Source organism: Macaca fascicularis, chromosome 7 (genome assembly GCF_037993035.2).
Source record: "Macaca fascicularis isolate 582-1 chromosome 7, T2T-MFA8v1.1".
Lineage (NCBI taxonomy): Eukaryota > Metazoa > Chordata > Mammalia > Primates > Cercopithecidae > Macaca > Macaca fascicularis.
In genome coordinates, this window is record NC_088381.1 from 32547758 (window position 1) to 32567809 (window position 20052).

The window sequence follows — 20052 nt, forward strand, 5'->3', positions numbered from 1 at the left end:
GCATTTTTACATTTTCTCAAAGGTCAGTAAATTTCCCTCCCCCATTTCTAATCAGAAATAAATACATGTATTTTCATGATTTTAATATTTAGCCCATGAGGGGCATTCAATAATTCCATACATATTTGCTGAAGCCACTCCCCATAATGGAAAAAATTTATATGGAGAAAACAGTTTTTAATTCTACCAGAAATTCATGGAAATAGGCATTATTATTATATTGCTACTATACAATTATTCCTGTATGACCTAGAAGAAATTAAGAAGCAGAATTTCTTATTAAGACTAACGTTAAGATATTCCAAAAAAGTGTCACTGCGAAAACCTTTAAAACAGTAAGATAAAGACTGAAAAAAACTGACAAAATACGCAAAATACAAATTTTAGGAAAAATGGATCATATAATAAAATGTTTAAAAAGCTCATTTCAGATTTAGGGCATGGCATTGAGATCATTAGAAAGTAAGTTGTGGGCAATAAAAACAATGAAGAGAAGAAAGGGGAGGAACAACTATCCTGCTGGTACACCTTGGCCTTTAAGTCTTTTCTTTTCCCCATCTCAATTTCTGCTTTTCATCATTCTAATTAACAACAACTACTTGGTGTGGGGAGTAGGAAATAGAGAATGAGGAAGCTATAACTCTCTCCCCACACTTGATAATGAGGAGGATCTGTTGAACCCACAGCCCCTTTTAAAAATCACGATTTTTCCTCTCAAATCCAGCTGGAATTGTTTTGCCCCTTCCCGACCCCAAGCCTCAGCTCTGGCTTCTCAGCACCTGCACCCCGGAGAGCCTCTGCCAATGGCTTACAAATTGGCTGTCTTACCTTCCTGCCAGGGTTTTTAGATAGGAATGAGTTCCAAGCAGCTGACTTACAAAAGGACATTTGTAACACAACCTGTTCTTAATATGGAGACTATATTTATAAAAAACCAAATTCACCTTCAAAGGATGAAGATTAGTCTACTACCAAAGGTCTTTTTTGAAAAATATAGTAAGGGGCTGAGATCAAAATTTTGAGAGACATTCTAAAAATGTTCTGAGTAATGATACAGTTGGTAAAGTGTTTACCCTCTCAGGCTGATTGCTTTCAAAAATGGAGTCTCTTTTTTATATATGTAATTTTTAGCACTTTTGTTTAAAAAACTCACACCTTTATTTAACACTTATGCCTTAAAAATTCATTCATTCAATTCATTCAATATTTCCCTCAGTTAGACTTTGCAAATGAGAGAAATAGGAAAGAGATGTTTCTTTTCTCCATGATACCTCCTAAATCCTCCATCTGTTGAAGTTCTCTTCTAGATGTCGGCAGGGATAGGAGAAAGAGAGCAGAGCAAACTGAAGGGTTCGCTCCTTTTAAAGCTTATTCTACCATATGACATTATGACATAATTGAGTGAAGCTGGGCTTTGTAGACAGACAAATCAGGATTCAAATCCTGGCTCCATTACTTACATGCCCATGAACAAGTTAACTGACCTCTCCAAGTCTATAAATTGGGAATATCACCTATCTCACAGAACTGCTGGGGGAATTAAATGAGGTAACATATGTGAGCTATTTAGCTCAATAAGGCTGGTCAAGCATTCTCCTGCTGGTCAGTATAATGAATAAACAAATTTAGGTCATACAGTTTAGATGTAGACAGGAAAAACTATATGACATTATTTTTCTGAAATGGGTCTTCAACTGACCACAAAATGAGAGGTTACACACATATACATCCCACATACTAAATGTAAAATTAGAAGAAAACAGACTCATTATTAATGTGTAAAAGATACTAAACAAACAAGTTAATTAAGAGACTATAATTCTGGCCAGGATAAGTCTATTGTAGATTTTAAAATATTTAGAATTAACACTTAGAAGGACAGTCATTGGAAAAATAAGTCTCAGATCACTATATCACTGCATTTTTAATAGACATCATAATTTTCTAGAATAATTTATCCACTCTAGGTTTATAAGGTATAACTGAAATAAGATATTTTAAAAAATTCATCAGAACTGATATTTTACACAACTATTAATTTAGGAGGGAGTCATTCTAACAAGACTGTCAATTCCCAAAACTGTCGATTCCAAAAATTCATCTTTGAATAAAAATAGTCATATGAATGCACAGTAAAAAACATCACTTGTTATTTTATAGTAAGCCTTCGTACAGTGTTTTTTTTTTTTTGAGACTCAGTTACCTGTCACAGTGTGGAAAGATAATTTTATTTATAAGCATTAGTTTTTGGAATAGGAATCTAACAAGTAATTTAAAAATTTAATCGTATTTTTTTACTTCTAATATTTATTTAGATACACATATATGTACATATAAAAGTACATATAAACACATTCTATAAATGTAAAAATAGCAATGGAAAAATTAATAACATATCGGCTGGAGAATCTAGTTTTATATGCCAGCAAAGCAATCTATAGAAACATAGCATTAAGCTTTATAATGAAAGGATTATTATTTTCTTGGCTCAACAAACCCATCTGAATTTAGTGTTAAGTGGAGTAAGAGTGAACCCATACAAGTACTAAAAGGATGAAGTTCTTTGATCTAACTCTTCTTTTGCTACCAATTCTAAATACAATAATACCTGTCAGTTTTTAGCTTGTTCACAGTAATGTCGTACCTGGTGGTGCTGCTGCCATTACAGTTAGAGCTGCCATTGACTTGGTGCCTATATAGTGACTTTTTACAAGGAAGCGGGCTAATTCCAAGACAGTGTCAAATGGTTGGCTTAACACTTTCTGGGCCCACTCACACACAAGACGGCAAGCAGAAGAGAGAACTTCTTCATCAATATTTTGAAGCTGCCCAGAAGGTTCAGCTCCTTCCAACTAGGCAAAGAAAAGGAAACGTTAACTTGTAAAAGACCAGAGAAATTAAATTGAAGCACGTAAAAGATACGTATTCTTAATTAGAAGATAGAATCTAAATCTGTGCGTTAAAGTAGTATGAATTGACCCACTGGCAGACATACAAGAGTTCTGTAAATAAGGGACTCATACCCACTAGTGCACAGCAGTCAGCAGCCTTGCGAATATAACATTTTAAATGGTTTTTAAACATACAAGACTGATATTTTGAATCTTTCTAATGTCAATAAAACTATGCCAATAGCCACATATTTTTTCTAAAATTCCTATAAAACATTACATGATGACTGACTTTTTCCTCTTGACTATACACACATATAGTCAATATATATTTTGGAAATATCGAGAAATCAGTAACTTTGAAACTTTGTTCCCCCAAATTTCATGCTGACATAGGTCATATACACTAACATTTTTCAGTCACTGTGTGATTTTTGTTTTTTATTATTATTTGTAAAAGGCACAGTTGCTAGCCTTAACCAAATGACACTTTGCAGGATGCATTTTAATGTTGATATAAAGGTTTACTTATTAAAAAGAAAAGGCTGAATTCTTACCCCATCTCCAGTTTTGTGAAAGTCAAGGTTGGGCAGTGTTGGCATATGAACAAAAGCTTTTTTTCTTAGTCCACTGTAGCAATATGTAATATACAGTTAAGGTCCAAATATTCAAAATTAAATGAATTGCTTATACTGGTAACACTTTAGAAGTAACCATATATAAAATGAGAATAAAATAAACATGATATATAACATCTACTTTCTGAAATCTTCAGTAAGAAAAACCTTAATATTAAAAACTTGGGACATTTTTACTCTTATGAAACTGAAATACCCTTTCAGAATGTTAAATACTACTCTCTTAAATGAAAGGATTCTCATCTGTTATAAATTTTATGAATAAATGTTCCTAATATGCTGTGCCAGCCACCAGTAACAAACAGGTCAGAAGGAAAGGAATAGCCAGATGGAAACCTGGCACAGGGAAGGGAAACTTTAGCCCAGGGCACTGGGACAAAAACAACTCTTAATAGTGTCACAAGGGCTTTAACCTTTTCGTTTCTCTTTTTCCACTGAAACATACAGGATTATCACCTGTAACATGCCAAGGACACATCAAAACATTTTTGTTTGCATTTGGGAAGCAAGAATATATCACGCAACAAGTGGTTAGAGAATACCTGGAACCATTTTAGAAAAGTAAGTTTCTTCCCTTCCCCTTCCTCTCTCATCTCCTCCCCTCCATTTTATGCTCTGAAAAAAGGACAAGAGCTAAGGAGGGAGAAAATGGATGTAATCCTAATATGATACAGAGATCCTCTATTTTACAATCTTCTTCTAAAAGGAGAAATAACTATAATGAATTCTTAATTTTAATGTCCTTACTTCTGTTGGCTCCTAAGTATTTCTCCATCACAAGAAGGACCTTTTCTATACTCTGGCTTTAATTTTAACACAGGCTTTAAATGGATGGCTGAAAAATATTTGTACTGAAAGATTAGTGTTTCTGTTAAAGTTCCATAAGTTTTTTTTTTTTTTTGCCAAGGAGATCCCCTATGTTTATAAATTAAAGGAAGAAAAGATGATAAGCTAGCATCTTCCTCCACTTTTGTTCATATAATTGCTGAACATATAGCAGGCCTCAAAACTTCTTACTGTTAAAGAAGATCAGACCATTAAGAACACTTTACATTGATAGAGTAAGATAAAATCTATCACAATTCTAATCTATGAATAAACCATTATTTGCTATTTCTCTCATAGTGTGATAAATACCTGTGAAAGTTACATTAGCAATTATTCTACTAAATGCTTTCGAGTTGGTTTAATTTGAAGTTTATTTCTAAATAAAGTTGCCAGTTGAACTACAACAACAGATGTTCTATAACAAGTGAGAACATAGAGATATTACTAAAACCATTCTGGTAAAGGATATTTAGATTTGCCTCTTGTGCCCAAACGACGTGCCTTCATGTTTGGAAAGACGTTTTTCATGATCTTTCCAAAATCAGCAGCACTTAATGGATGGTAACCAAGATTGTCACAATAGCTCCTGCAAAAGAAGGAAGGACCAATTTAGAGTGACAGAATTCAGAATTATATTGCGGGGTGCTATTTCAATACAATTTGATCCTTTTGACAAAGTGAAGCAAAGGATCTTTCAAGTCATTTACCACAACATCTGTGATCATCACTCTTTGGTGATGCATGTTAACTCAGGTTTAGTTAGCTGGCTTCACCCTCAGGGTATACAGTCCTACTTTCAATAACATTCACAAATCTTGCAGGAAGATATAATGTTGGTACAAAGTTTTTGAATTACAATCCCAACCAGCGCTCATAAATGAATATATCCAGCTCAGCCAGTAGGACTGTAAGGTTCCACATACGTTTCAGGCTCACATACTGGGATAATTTCCAATATACACATCATGCACATCAGACAGAGATAATACTACTAGATGGTTTAAAATTTAGAAATGTGGTATGTTTGAACTAAAAGGGACCCTACGAATACACCAACACTCTCATTTTACTGATAAGAGAAAAAACAGGCACAGGGAGAGGTTCCAAAGATCCTAGTGTTCTCCTCCTTCCACCCCCACTATCCCTAGTATTGCCAGGAAAAAAGTTACTTTGTAAGACAGTAACTTCAAGTGGGATCAGGAGACACACCAAGTCTTAACTACTACTGGAATCAGGTGTTCTGTTTTTCTCTAGAGCTGCCAATCAGAGGTAAAATGTCAATCCTCTACCAGTTCAGCAGCAGACCAAGGCCACACCTCATTCTGGCCACCAAGGCCTTTGGGAGAACCACTACCTGGGAAATACTAATGAAGAGGAAGCCAGAGTAATTCTCTTTGTCCCCGCCTCACCTCTCGTTTAGCATCAACCAGGACAGCTTCTTGATGAAGTCATGCAGAAAAGAAATGAAAACAACTGGAACACATGGTGGGCAGGGTGTAATGGAAACGAGGACTTGGGTCTTTTTGTAGATTGCTGAATGTCCTGAACATCCCTAAACTGACCTGAGCTCAAGAAGTTAAGTTGGGAGAGACTCAAGAGGAGGCAGAGACCCTTGGGAGCCTTAATACGGAAAGAAAAGGGGTAGGTCTGGAGACAATGGTATTTCTCTTGTTTGTTGCTTCCCTATTCCCACAGCAAATCCTCCATACCCCTGGGGGTTAGACGGGAAGGAGTAGCCCAGCAAACACATCACCAACAATGCTACGAGAAGAAAGGGAACTAATGTGTACTGAAAGTTTCCTATACAGGAAGTATTAGCAGCCTCATATTTAAATTGAGACTAAATTTGATACTTTGAAGGCTCAGGGGGTCTTGCAAGGTTGAATGTACAAAGTGAAGAGGTAACTACTTTTGGGTGCTGACAATGGAAATGAGCTGCATCAAATCATAACAATTTCAGAAGCAAGTTAAATTAGTTGTTTATGGTTCAAACTGGCACAAAAAGAAAGTTAGAATGAGGCTCTTTTGCACCTCAGGGACTTGACCCATGTTGGTTCCTCTACCTGGAACATTACTTTTCTTATCTTTCAAGTCTCTGCTTAAATTTTATGATTTTTGAAAGGATCTTTTCTGACTAAAGCAGTGTCCTCATGCCACACCCTCATCATGTTCCCTATCACTGTAATCTGTTTCTTTTCTTCGCATGAGTTACAATTACATAACAGTGAATTTATTTGTCTTCTCCATCACACTAAGTTCAAGCAGGGCAGTGACCATATCTATTGGATTAACCAGTGTATTCTCAGCACCAGGAACAAGATTTATGGGTCATATGAAGCCCATCTGTATATAAAACTATAATAAACATTAAACAAACACATTAAAAGACTTAAAACAGCAAAGAAGAAACATTGCCCACCCCCCCACCCGCCCTGGCTCCTAGGACAACACTGGCAGAAATGGACCTAAAAAACTGAAATCAAATAAAGAGAGGAAGTGTAATGAGACATTTGAGAGATAATATATCCATTCTATTCTCCCTCTGTTTCAGATTTTGATTTTTTTTTCATTATATGAGTAAACCAAAATTTTTACTTTGGCAGAAGGGGTAAGATAAAGGTTGGCAAAAGAAGTAATGTTAAGTATCATTGACCTAAAGACATAAAGTGAGCAAAATTAATATAGTGAGTTTATTTGGGTCAAGGTTGAAGACTGTAGGCTGGGAAATGCTGAGAAGTGCTCCAGAGAATGAAGGAGAGGCTCATGTTTTTAAAGAAAAAAGGACAAATTAGGAGAGGGGGCAATTACAAAAGTTGTTTGTCAAGAATTTCTCATTGGTGTACAGAAATAACTGATTAGTAATTGGCTATACATTGTTGAACTATAGGGTATGAGTTATGGTGCCTAGCATATGGCATTGTTAGGTTAGTTTAATGGTTACTTGGTGGTGACAGTCTAAAGTCCATACAGCAGACAGATTACTTAGCTCAAGGAGGGGAGTGAGAGATGACTACTTTCACATTTTAATGCCCCCACTGGGCCTGGTAATTTAAAAGAGCTCATGTCCCTCAGATAAAAAGTTTCTTGTCTTTCTTGGTATCTAGATGACCAATGCCAAATTTGTTTTTCAAATACAATTTATATTGTGTGGTTATTTCACAAAATCATCCAATTCCATCTGTTTTTTGATACTTATTCTACCTTTTGGAAGGATAAATTATAACAACCTATTGTCAAATACTCTGGTGGATAAAAGTACTTTGTAGACATATAAATAGCTCAAATTATTTCCCGAATCATGTCAGAAGAAAACCGCCTATGATTCAAAACTTTATGCTTTGATAACTCATGTCAAACAGAAAATAAAGAGGGCATCAATGTAAAAACAAGAACAATATCTAGAATAGATTCTCAATTTCTTTAATTTTGTGAAATGTTAGAATTGAAAAAATAAATCAGAAGTTGTATAGTTCAACTTCCTGCCAGATGTAGAAATGGTCATACTCCTAAATGATGGGTTACCTCAACACTAACACTTCTTTGATGGGGAGGACTCTTTATTGTGAGGTGGCCTATCCAATTTTCAGTGGTTATAATTTTTAAAGAAAAAGAATTTCAATAGGACACCTTTCCCCTGATTTTCTCTGACTTAAAAGAATCAGATATTCAATCATTCTTTAAAAAATCTAATTTAGTATTTATATAACATTTATTCATAATTTTGTGCTATATAACAAACCATTGGTCATTCCAGGCCATGTGGAGATCTTAGTTAGTTTACATCTCATTTTCTTGCTTAATAACTTTAACTGCAGGTTGACCATGCAAGATACGGTATCAATTAACTCTTAACTCAGTGTCAGATTATACTTATGCAAGACTCAAAAAAGGGTGAGGAACAGAGAATGTTCTGTTCACGCAATCACTAACATTCTAATGTCATTTTAAAAATGAAATAATTGTTTTCTCTTGCTCCTTATTTAAAAGTATGTTTTTAAGCCTGAAATTAAGCCTAATATTCAATATAACTATGAACACATCACTCAAAATCCATGGTAACAATTCAGTCTTTAATATTCATTCATGACACAAATTTAATTTTACAAGTTAAAGGTAAACATTGTTTAATGGTACAAAAATATAAACAATGAATCACAAAAGATTTGTGGTAAAATATAGTCATGGGATACCTAACCATACCTGACATTTTTTGAGAGCTTGCTTTGTGTTAAATCATTTAATCCTCTCAACAACCTTAAGACAGGTAGTTTTATTAAACCTATTTTATAGATGAGGAACTTGCACAGAGAGGTGCACTAATCCCTTTAACAGATGAGGTATTTTTATTGTAATTAATAACTATAAGCATACTGAATGAATAAAGAATCAAATAGCAATAAAAAATGATGCAGGCGATATCGTCACTGATCCCACAGATAAAACAATAAAAAATGATAATAAAACAATAAAAATGATACAGGGGATATCGCCACTGATCCCACAGAAATACAACTACCATCAGAGAATATGATAAACACCTCTACACAAATAAACTAGAAAATCTAGAAGAAATGGATAAATTCCTGGACACATACACCCTCTGAAGACTAAACCAGGAAGAAGTCGAATATTTGACTAGACCAATAACAAGTTCTGAAATTGAGGCAGTAATAAATAGCCTACCAACCAAAAAAAGTCCAGGACCAGATGGATTCACAGCCAAATTATACCAGAGGTACAAAGAGGAGCTGGTACCATTCCTTCTGAAACTATTTCAAATAATTGAAAAGGAAGGACTCCTCCCTAACTCATTTTATGAGGCCAGCATCATCCTGATACCAAAGCCTGGCAGAGACACAACAAAAAAACTTCAGGCCAATATCCCTGATGAACATCAATGCAAAAATCCTCAGTAAAATACTGGTAAACTGAATCCAGCAGCACATCAAAAAGCTTATCCATCACCATCAAGTCAGCTTCATCCCTAGGAAGCAAGGTTGGTTCAACGTACGCAAATCAATAAATGTCATCTATCACATAAACAGAACCAATGACAAAAACCACAAGACTCTCTCAATAGATGCAGAAAAGGCCTTTGAAAAAATTCAATATCCCTTTATGTTAGAAACTCTAAATAAACTAGGTACTGCTGCAACATACCTCAAAATAATAAGAGTTATTTATGACAAACACAGCCAAAATCACACTGAATGGGCAAATGCTGGAAGCATTCCCTTTGAAAACCAGCACAAAACAAGAATGTACTTTTACCACTCCTATTCAACACGGTACTGGAAGTTCTGGCCAGGGCAATCAGGCAAGAGAAAGAAAGGATATTCAAACAGGAAGAGACAAAGTCAAATTGTCTCTCTTTGCAGACGACATGATCCTATATTTAGAAAACCCCATCGTCTCAGCCCAAAAACTCTTTAAGCTGATAAGCGACTTCAGCAAAGTCTCAGGATACAAAATCAATGTGCAAAAATCACAAGCATTCCTATACATCAATAATAGACAAACAGAGAGCCAAATCATGAATGAACTCCCATTCACAATTGCTACAGAGAATAAAATACCTAGGAATACAGCTAACAAGGGAAGTGAAGGACCTCTTCAAGAACTACAAACCACTGCTCAAAGAAAAACTGAGGACACACACAAATGAAAAAACATTCCATCCTCATGAATAGGAAGAATCAGTATCATGAAAATGGCCATACTGCCCAAAATAATGCTATTCCCATCAAACTACCACTGGCATTCTTCAAAGAATTAGAAAAAACTACTTTAAATTTCATATGGAACCAAAAAAGAGCCCACATAGCCAAGACAATCCTAAGCAAAAAGAACAAAGCTGGAGGCATCATGCTACCTGACTTCAAACTATACTAAAAGGCTACAGTAACCAAAACAGCATGGTACTGGTACCAAAACAACACACATCAATGGAACAGAATAGTGACCTCAGAAATAAGACTACACATCTACAATCATTTGATCTTGGACAAACCTGACCAAAAGAAAAAAAAAAAAAAAGGCAATGGGGAAAGATTTCCCTATTTAAGAAATGGGGCTGCGAAAACTGGCTAGCCATATGCAGACAACTGAAACTGGACCCCTTTCTTACACCTTATACACAAATTTACTCAAGATGGACTAAAGACTTAAATGTAAAACCCAAAACCATAAAAACCCTAGAAGAAAATCTAGGCAATACCATTCAGGACATAGGCATGGGAGAAGATTTTACGAAGAAACTGCCACAAGCAATTCCAACAAAAGCTAAAATTGACAAATAGGATCTAATTAAAGAGCTTCTGCACATCAAAAGAAACTATCATCACAGCGCACAGACAACCTACAGAATGAGAGAAAATTTTTGCAATCTACCTATCGGACAAAGGTCTAAGATCCAGAATTTACATGGAACTTAAATTTACAAGATAAAAACAACCCCAACAAAAAGTGGGCAAAGGACATAACAGACACTTCTCAAAAGAAGACATTTATGCAACCAACAAAAATATGAAAAAAATCTCAACTTCACTGATCATTAGAGAAAAGAAAATCAAAACCACAATGAGATACCATCTTATACTGGTCAGAATGGCAATTATTAAAAAGTCAAGAAACAACAGATGCTGGCAAGGATGTGGAGGAATAGGAACACTTTTACACTATTGGTGGGAATGTAAATTAGTTCAACCATTGTGGAAGACAGTGTGGAGCTTCCTCAAGGATCTACAACCAGAAATACCATTTGACTCAGCAATTCCATTACTGGGTATATACCCAAAGGAATATAAATCATTCTATTATAAAGACACATGCACATGTATGTTTACTACAGCACTATTCACAATAGCAAAGACATAGAACCAACCCAAATGCTCATCAATGATAGACTGGATAAAGAAAATGTGGTACATATACATCATGGAATACTATGCAGCCATTAAAAGGAATGAGATCATGTCCTTTGCAGGGGCATGGATGAAGCTGGAAGCCATCATCCTCAGCAAAGTAATGCAGGAACAGAAAACCAAACACTGCATGTTCTTACTAGTAAGTGGGAGCTGAACAACGAGAACACATGGACACAGGGAGGGGAACAACAAACATCGGGGCCTGGTGGGGGTGCGGCGAGGGAGGGAAGAGCATTAGGACAAATAGCTAATGCATGCGGGGCTTAATACCTAGGTGACAGGTTGATAGGTGCAGCAAACCACCATGGCACATGTTTACCTATGTAACAAACCTGCACGTTCTGCACATGTATCCCGGAAAGTAGAGTAAAATAAAATTAAAAAAAAAAAAAAAAGCAAACTGAATGCTTGTATTGTAACCAAAATTACATCATTAAAATTTTTTCCTAATATTTATAAAAATAATATATTAAGAATTATCAATTTTCTTTTAAAAGGACTCTTAAGACTTACCTAGACCCATAATGTTATTTTAGTGAGTCTTAGTATCCAAGTATTATAAATGATAATAAAGGATATGGGAATTTTGGGAGGTCCCAAAGACATGGTAGAATTACATTGCTTAAAAGTGTTAATCAAAACATTTGCAAGACAAATGAGGTAAAAGTCATATGGTCAAATACCTAATTATCTTGAGCCTTAGAAAGGGGAAAAGTTGTTGTAATCTTCTCTTATTTTTAAGGAGTAAATAGATCTGAAGACTCTGGAGAGAAAACTCTTCAAAAGTGCCTGACCCTAACCATAAAGAAATTGGTCTTTTTCAGTTGGATGTGGTGGCTCACACATGTAATCCTAGCACTTTGGGAGGCTGAGGTAGGTGACTGCCTGAGCTTGAGTTCAGGACCAGCCTGGGCAACATGGTGAAACCCTGTCTCTACTAAAAATACAGAAAAAAAAATTAGCTGGGCATGGTGGCGGGCGCGTGTAATCCCAGTTACTTGGGAGGCTGAGGCAGGAGAATTGCTTTAACCCAGGTGGTAGAGGTTGTAGTGATCAGAGATCATGCCTGCACTCCAGCCTAGGCAACAGAGAGACTCTGTCTCCAGAAAAAAAAAAAAAAAAAAAGAAATTTATCTTTTTCATATTGTTCTATGTTTTGGGCAGAACAATGATATAGTATGCAGAACAATGATAGTAGTACTAGTAAGCTGATCTTAGACTAGGATCATACTAATATACCACCTTTGAAACTCACTGATAATGCCTTTTTTGTGGAAACTACACAATGAACAATATATCTGAAAGATTACTTTGCTTGAAGTCAAAACTAAAGAAGAGTTAAATTATGTACATATAAAAAACTATCATGTATGACCTCCTTAACTAGGACTTGCCTTACCTTTCCATCATTTTGGCTAACAATCCTATAAAAAAGATTCAGTCATGGTGAATCATGATTCACAGGTTAAGAATCTTAACCTGAAGTTTAAAAATTACTAATAAAAATCCCATGGTTTATGAAGTCATCTGATAAATAAATCCTTAAGATTTTAAAAAGAAATTTGTGTCTTTACTTAATCACAGTAAAAAGTAAACCTTAAAGTCTTGAGTTCTCATGGCCTATGAAGAAGCCATTTAAAATGACTATTCTTTTTTTATTTTTATTTTATTTTTGAGACAGAGTCTCGCTCTGTTGCTCAGCCTTGAGTGTAATGGCATGATTTTGGCTCACTGCAACCCCTGCCTCTCTGTGTTCAAGCAATTCTCCTGCCTCAGCCTCCCAAGTAGCTGGGATTACAAGCGCATGCCACCACGCCCCAGCTAATTTTTTGTATTTTTACAGGAGACAGGGATTTGCCATGTTGGCCAGGCTGGTCTCCAACTCCTGACTTCAGCTGATCTGCCTACCTCAGCCTCCCAAAGTGCTGGGATTACAGGGGTGAGCCACTGCGCCCAGCTAAAATGGCTATTCTTTTTTTTATTGTATGATTCCATTTATATGAAATATCCACAGTACAGAAATCCACACACATGGAAAGATTTAGAGTTGACACGTGTGTGGTGGAGGGGGAAACTGGGACTGTCTGCTTAGTGTATTCAGGCTTTTAAAAAATGACTATTCTTTTGATGAATTTGGATTATTTTAAAAGCAAAGACACACACACATATATATATGTGATAAATATACTGATCATACTCTACATATAGTATGAGCTCTCTTTGTATATATACTTTCGTTTTTGGATTGCCTGAGATCTCCTTTGTTTTAAATTAACTGCATATAGGCCGGGCGCGGTGGCTCACTCCTGTAATCCCAGCACTTTGGGAGGCTGAGGTGGGCGGATCATGAGGTCAGGAGATCGAGACCATCCTGGCTAACATGGTGAAACCTCGTCTCTACTAAAAATATAAAAAAACAGCCGGGCATGGTGGTGGGTGCCTGTAGTCCCAGCTACTCAGGAGGCTGAGGCAGGAGAATGGTGTGAACCTGGGAGGCAGAGCTTGCAGTGAGCTGAGATCGCGCCACTGCACTCCAGCCTGGGCCGACACAGTGAGACTCCATCTCAAAAAAATAAAAAAATAAAGAAAAAATTAACTGCATATAAAATGTTCAGATTTATGATTATCAACAGTAACTACCTATAGATTAAGAATTAACAAACATTGAAAGAAGGGGCCTTGACCCAGTAAATTCCCGAGCAACCCCATCTCTCTTTGAATTTCCATCCAGATCCAATTTTACTACACTTAGTTCTTCAATAGTTGGGAACATTTCTGAAATCATGTTAGTAAAAGGAAAAATTAAAATTTTCACAAAGTTGCATACATGAAAACAAGAAAGCCAAGAGACCCTAGTGTCATCTGATGTAATCATACCATTTTGTAGATGAGAAAACTAAGGAAGAGAGAGGTAAAGATGGTTTGTAGTTAAATAAGTGGTTCTTTACTGATGACTCAAGTAGCATTTCAAGTAGAATGAGTACTCAATACATATTTGTTGAATGGCTGCACTACAACATTTTCAAAAGTTCCTTCTGAAGAACAATGATCAGCTCTCAATTTTAATTTCCTGCATAATATCTTAATCAATACATACAGCTGTAATGTAAACAGTATGACATTCTTATAGAATCTGTGTTAGGAGAAAATGAGTGAGATGTAGTTACCTACCATTAATGAATGTATAGAAGAGGTGAGAAAAAAGGACAGAAACTTAAATAGGTTCTCCACAGAAAATGATACCCAACTGGCCCAAGAACATATAAGAAAGGCACTCAACTTTATTAGTCATCAGGGAAGTGCAAGTTAAAACTACAATGGAAAAAAGGATAATATCTGTACACAGTAGCATGAGCTAAGAAATTATGGTGTATATTCACAAGTGGAATACTAAATAGCAGTGTGAATGAATGAACTGAAATGCATAATTTGTACAAACATTGTACAGTTGTACAAACTGTACAAATACTGAGTAAAAAAGTCAGATAAGAAATACAGTATATTGTGTAATTTCATTCATGTAATGTTCAAAAACAAGCAAAGCTAGCCTGTGGCGTTAGAAGCCAGGGCAGAAGTTATCCTTGACAAGACAGAGGTGTTGGTAAAGAGAGTTGAATGTAAAAGGGTATCAGGCAGGATTATGGCAATGTTTGGTTTCTGAATCTGGATGCTGGTAATAATGAGGGTATTCATTTTGTAAAGATTTGTCAAGCTGTAAACTTATCTGTATATTTTTCTGTGTGTATGTTACTTTCCCATGAAAGTTACATAGAATACTGTAAATAAAATGCCATGCCTGAGCTAGAACTAAGGGTCTAATATTATATGGAGAAAGTAGATTTAAACTGGGCCTTAGAGAACAAGTAGATTTAATCATATGGGTGTTAGGGTGGGTGGAGGGTGAGGCAGGTCTATTTCATGCAGAGGAAAGAATATGAACAAAAACTGAGAAGAGCAGCATGTGGTTTTGAAACTAAGAATTTCAAAAAAGCTAAAGTGTAGACTTATGTACAGTGAACAGATCAGGGTAATTAGCATATCTAACATCTTAAACCTTTATCATTTATTTGTGTTGGGAACATTCAATATCCTCTGCACTACTTGAAAGTATACACTACTGTTAAGCATAGTCATCTTTCAGTGCTATACAATTTATTCCTCCTATCTAGCTCTAATTTTGTATCTTTTAACCACTCTCTTCCTATCCCCATCCCCTTTCCCAGCATCTAGTATCTTCTGTTCTACCTTTTACTTCTATGAAATGAACTTTAATCCACAAATGAGTGAGAGTGTGCAGTATTTAACTTTCTGTTTCCAGTTTATTTTACTTAACATAATGACCTCCAGATCCATTCATGTTGCTGCAAGTGACAGGATTTTATTTTTACTGGCCAAACAGTATTCCATTGTGTATATATACATTTTCTTTATTCATTCATCTGTTGGACACCTAGGTTGACTCTTTATCTTGGGTATAATGAATAGTGTTGCAGTAAACCATGGGGGTGTTAGATGTCTCTTTGATATACAGATTTCTTTCCTTTGGCTAAATGCTCAGTAGCAGGACTGCTGGATCATAGGATAGTATGTTTGTTTGTTTCTTTCCTTTCTTTCAAAAAATTCTTGTGAGCATATATTAGGTATATACATATATATATATGGGGTAAATGGGATTCTCTGATATAGGCATACAATGTGTAATAACCATATCAAGGTAAATGGGGTATCCATCACCTTGAGCATTTATTCTTTGTGTTACAAACAATCCAATTATACTCTTCTTTTTTTTTTTTTATTATACTTTAAGTTCTAGGGTACATGTGCACAATGTGCACGTTTGTTACATATGTATACATGTGCCATGTCGGTGTGCTGCACCCATTAACTCATCATTTATATTAAGTATATCTCCTAATGCTATCCCTCCCCCCTCCCCCCACCCCACAACGGGCCCCGGTGTGTGATGTAATCCTTCCTGTGTCCAAGTGTTCCTACTGTCCAATTCCCACCTATGAGTGAGAACATGCGGTGTTTGTTTTTTTGTCCTTGCGACAGTTTGCTGAGAATGATTGTTTCCAGCTTCATCCATGTCCCTACAAAGGACATGAACTCATCGTTTTTTATGGCTGCATAGTATTCCATGATGTATATGTGTCACATTTTCTTAATCCAGTCTATCACTGATGGACATATGGGTTGGTTCCAAGTCTTTGCTATTGTAAATAGTGCTGCAATAAACATGTGTGCATGTGTCTTTATAGCAGCATGATTTATAATCCTTTGGGTATATACCCAGTAATGGGATGGCTGGGTCAAATGGTATTTCTAGTTCTAGATGCTTGAGGAATCGCCACACTGTCTTCCACAATGGTTGAACTAGTTTACAGTCCCACCAACAGTGTAAAAGTGTTCCTATTTCTCCATATCTTCTCCAGCACCTGTTGTTTCCTGACTTTCTAATGATCGCCATTCTAACTGGGGTGAGATGGTATCTCATTGTGGTTTTGATTTGCATTTCTCTGATGGCCAGTGATGATGCGCATTTTTTCATGTATCTGTTGGCTGCATAAATGTCTTCTTTTGAGAAATGTCTGTTCATATCCTTTGCCCACTTTTTGATGGTTTTTTTTTCTTGTAAATTTGTTTTGAGTTCTTTGTGGATTCTGGATATTAGCCCTTGTCAGATGAATAGATTGCAAAAATTTTCTCCCATTCTGTAGGTTGCCTGTTCACTCTGATGGTAGTTTCTTTTGCTGTGCAGAAGCTCTTTAGTTTAATTAGATCCCATTTGTCAATTTTGGCTTTTATTGTCATTGGTTTGGTGTTTTAGACATGAAGTCCTTGCCCATGCCTATGTCCTGAATGGTACTGCCTAGTTTATATTCTAGGGTTTTTATGGTTTTAGGTCTAACATTTAAGTCTTTAATCCATCTTGAATTAATTTTTGTATAAGGTGTAAGGAAGGGATCCAGTTTCAGCTTTCTACATATGGCTAGCCAGTTTTCCAGCACCATTTATTAAATAGGGAATCCTTTCCCCATTTCTTGTTTTTGTCAGGTTTGCCAAAGATCAGATGGTTGTAGATGTGTGGTATTATTTCTGAGGACTCTGTTCTGTTCTATTGGTCTATATCTCTGTTTTGGTACTAGTACCATGCTGTTTTGGTTACTGTAGCTTGTAGTATAGTTTGAAGTCAGGTAGTATGATGCCTCCAGCTTTGTTCTTTTGGCTTAGGATTGACTTGGCAATGCGGGCTCTTTTTTGGTTCCGTATGAACTTTAAAGTAGTTTTTTCCAATTCTGTGAAGAAAGCCATTGGTAGCTTGATGGGGATGGCATTGAATCTATAAATTACCTTGGGCAGTATGGCCATTTTCACGATATTGATTCTTCCTATCCATGAGCATAGAGTGTTCTTCCATTTGTTTGTGTCCTCTTTTATTTTGTTGAGCAGTGGTTTGCAGTTCTCCTTGAAAAGGTCCTTCACATCCCTTGTAAGTTGGATTCCTAGGTATTTTATTCTCTTTGAAGCCATTATGAATGGGAGTTCATTCATGATTTGGCTCTCTGTCTGTTATTGGTGTATAAGAATGCTTGTGATTTTTGCACACTGATTTTTTATTCTGAGACTTTGCTGAAGTTGCTTATCAGCTTAAGGAGATGTGGGGCTGAGACAATGGGGTTTTCTAAATATATAATCATGTCATCTGCAAACAGGGACAATTTGACTTCCTCTTTTCCTAATTGAGTATCCTTTATTTCTTTCTCCTGACTGATTGCCCTGGCCAGAACTTCCAACACTATGTTGAATAGGAGTGGTGAGAGAGGGCATCCCTGTCTTGTGCCAGTTTTCAAAGGGAATGCTTCCAGGTTTTGCCCATTCGGTATGATATTGGCTGTGGGTTTGTCAAAAATAGCTCTTATTATTTTGAGATACGTCCCATTAATACCTAATTTATTGAGAGTTTTTAGCATGAAGGTCTGTTGAATTTTGTCAAAGGCCTTTTCTGCATCTATTGAGATAATCATGTGGTTTTTGTCTTTGGTTCTGTTTATATGCTGGATTCTGTTTATTGATTTGCATATGTTGAACCAGCCTTGCATCCCAGGGATGAAGCCCACTTGATCATGGTGGATAAGCTTTATGATGTGCTGCTGTATTTGGTTTGCCAGTATTTTATTGAGAATTTTTACATTGATGTTCATCAGGGATATTGGTCTAAAATTCTCTTTTTTTGTTGTGTCTCTGCCAGGCTTTGGTATCAGGATGATGCTGGCCTCATAAAATGAGTTAGGGAGGATTCCCTCTTTTTCTAATGATTGGAATAGTTTCAGAAGGAATGGTACCAGTTCCTCCTTGTACCTCTGGTAGAATTTGGCTGTGAATCCGTCTGGTCCTGGACTCTTTTTGGTTGGTAGGCTATTAATTATTGCCTGATTTCAGAGTCCATTATTGGTCTCTTCATGGAGGCCAACTGTATTTCTGTGGAATCAGTGGTGATAGCCTCTTTGTCATTTTTTATTGTGTCTATTTGATTCTTCTCTCTTTTCTTCTTTATTAGTCTTGCTGGTGGTCTATCAATTTTGTTCATCTTTTCAAAAAACGAGCTCCTGGATTCACTGATTTTTTTTGAAGGGTTTTTTGTGGCTCTATCTCCTTCAATTCTGCTCTGATCTTAGTTACTTCTTGCCTTCTGCTAGCTTTTGAATGTGTTTACTCTTGATTCTCTAGTTCTTTTAATTGTGATGTTACGGTGTCAACTTTAGATCTTTCCTGCTTTCTCTTGTGGGCATTTAGTGCTATAAATTTCCCTCTACACACTGCTTTAAATGTGTCCCAGAGATTGTGGTATGTTGTGTCTTTGTTCTCATTGGTTTCAAAGAACATCTTTATTTCTGCCTTCATTTCTTTATATACCCAATAGTCATTCAGGATCAGGTTGTTCAGTTTCCATGTAGTTGAGCAGTTTTGAGTGAGTTTCTTAATCCTGAGTTCTAGTTTGATTGCACTGTGGTCTGAGAGACAGTTTGTTGTAATTTCTCTTTTTTTACATTTGCTGAGGAGTGCTTTACTTTCAATTACGTAGTCAATTTGGGCTCTTTTCATTATTTTAAAATGTACAATTATTCTCGACTATTGTCTCCCTGTTGTACTATCAAATACTAGATCTTATTCATTCCGTCTAACTATGTTTTTGTATCCACCAACCATCTTACTTCACTACCATGCCCCTACTACCCTTCCAAACCTCTGGTAACCATCATTCTACTCTATCTCCATGAGTTCGATTATTTTAATTTTCAGCTCCAACAAATAAGTGAGAACATATGTTTGTCTTCCTGTAAATGGTTTATTTCACTCAACATAGTGACCTCCAGTTCCATCCACGTGACTGCAAATGATATGATGTCATTCTGTTTTTATGCCTGAATAGTACTCCATCTTGCATATGTGCTACATTCTGTTTATCCATTCATCTGTTGATGGACACTTAGGTTGCTTCCAAATCTCGGTTATCCCATGCGCTAAACATGGGTGTGCAGATATCTCTTTGATATCCAGATTTCCTTTCTTTTGGGTATATACCTAGCAGTGGGATTGCTAGATCCTATGGTAGCTCTATTTTTAGTTTATTGAAGAACCTCCAAAATATTCTCTACAGTAGCTTTACTAACTTATATTCCCACCAACAGTGTATGAAGGTTTCCCTTCCTCCACATCCTTGCCATCATATGTTACTGTCTGTCTTTTTGATAAAAGTCATTTGAA

General features: G+C 36.2%; 1 protein-coding gene and 1 long non-coding RNA gene across 6 annotated transcripts in view; one reads left to right on the plus strand and one right to left on the minus strand.

Annotated features, from left to right (window-relative positions):
• RFX7 (regulatory factor X7) overlaps positions 1-20052 on the minus strand; it is a 156722-nt gene that overhangs the window by 8100 nt on the left and 128570 nt on the right. For 4 of the 5 annotated variants that reach the window (XM_065547950.1, XM_065547951.1, XM_065547952.1 and 1 more), the window contains 3 exons: positions 4823-4943; positions 3449-3529; positions 2645-2852 (listed from right to left, as the gene is read on the minus strand). In XM_065547950.1, coding sequence (XP_065404022.1) covers positions 2645-2852; positions 3449-3529; positions 4823-4943 — 410 coding nt within the window. Of the gene's footprint in view, positions 1-2644; positions 2853-3448; positions 3530-4822; positions 4944-11615; positions 11670-20052 lie in introns of those variants that run through there. The other variant, XM_065547953.2, reaches the window with a different exon arrangement.
• On the plus strand, positions 3974-7752 carry LOC141407203 (uncharacterized). Its single transcript, XR_012414988.1, has 2 exons — positions 3974-4090; positions 5612-7752. It is a non-coding gene; the product is annotated as an uncharacterized lncRNA (long non-coding RNA).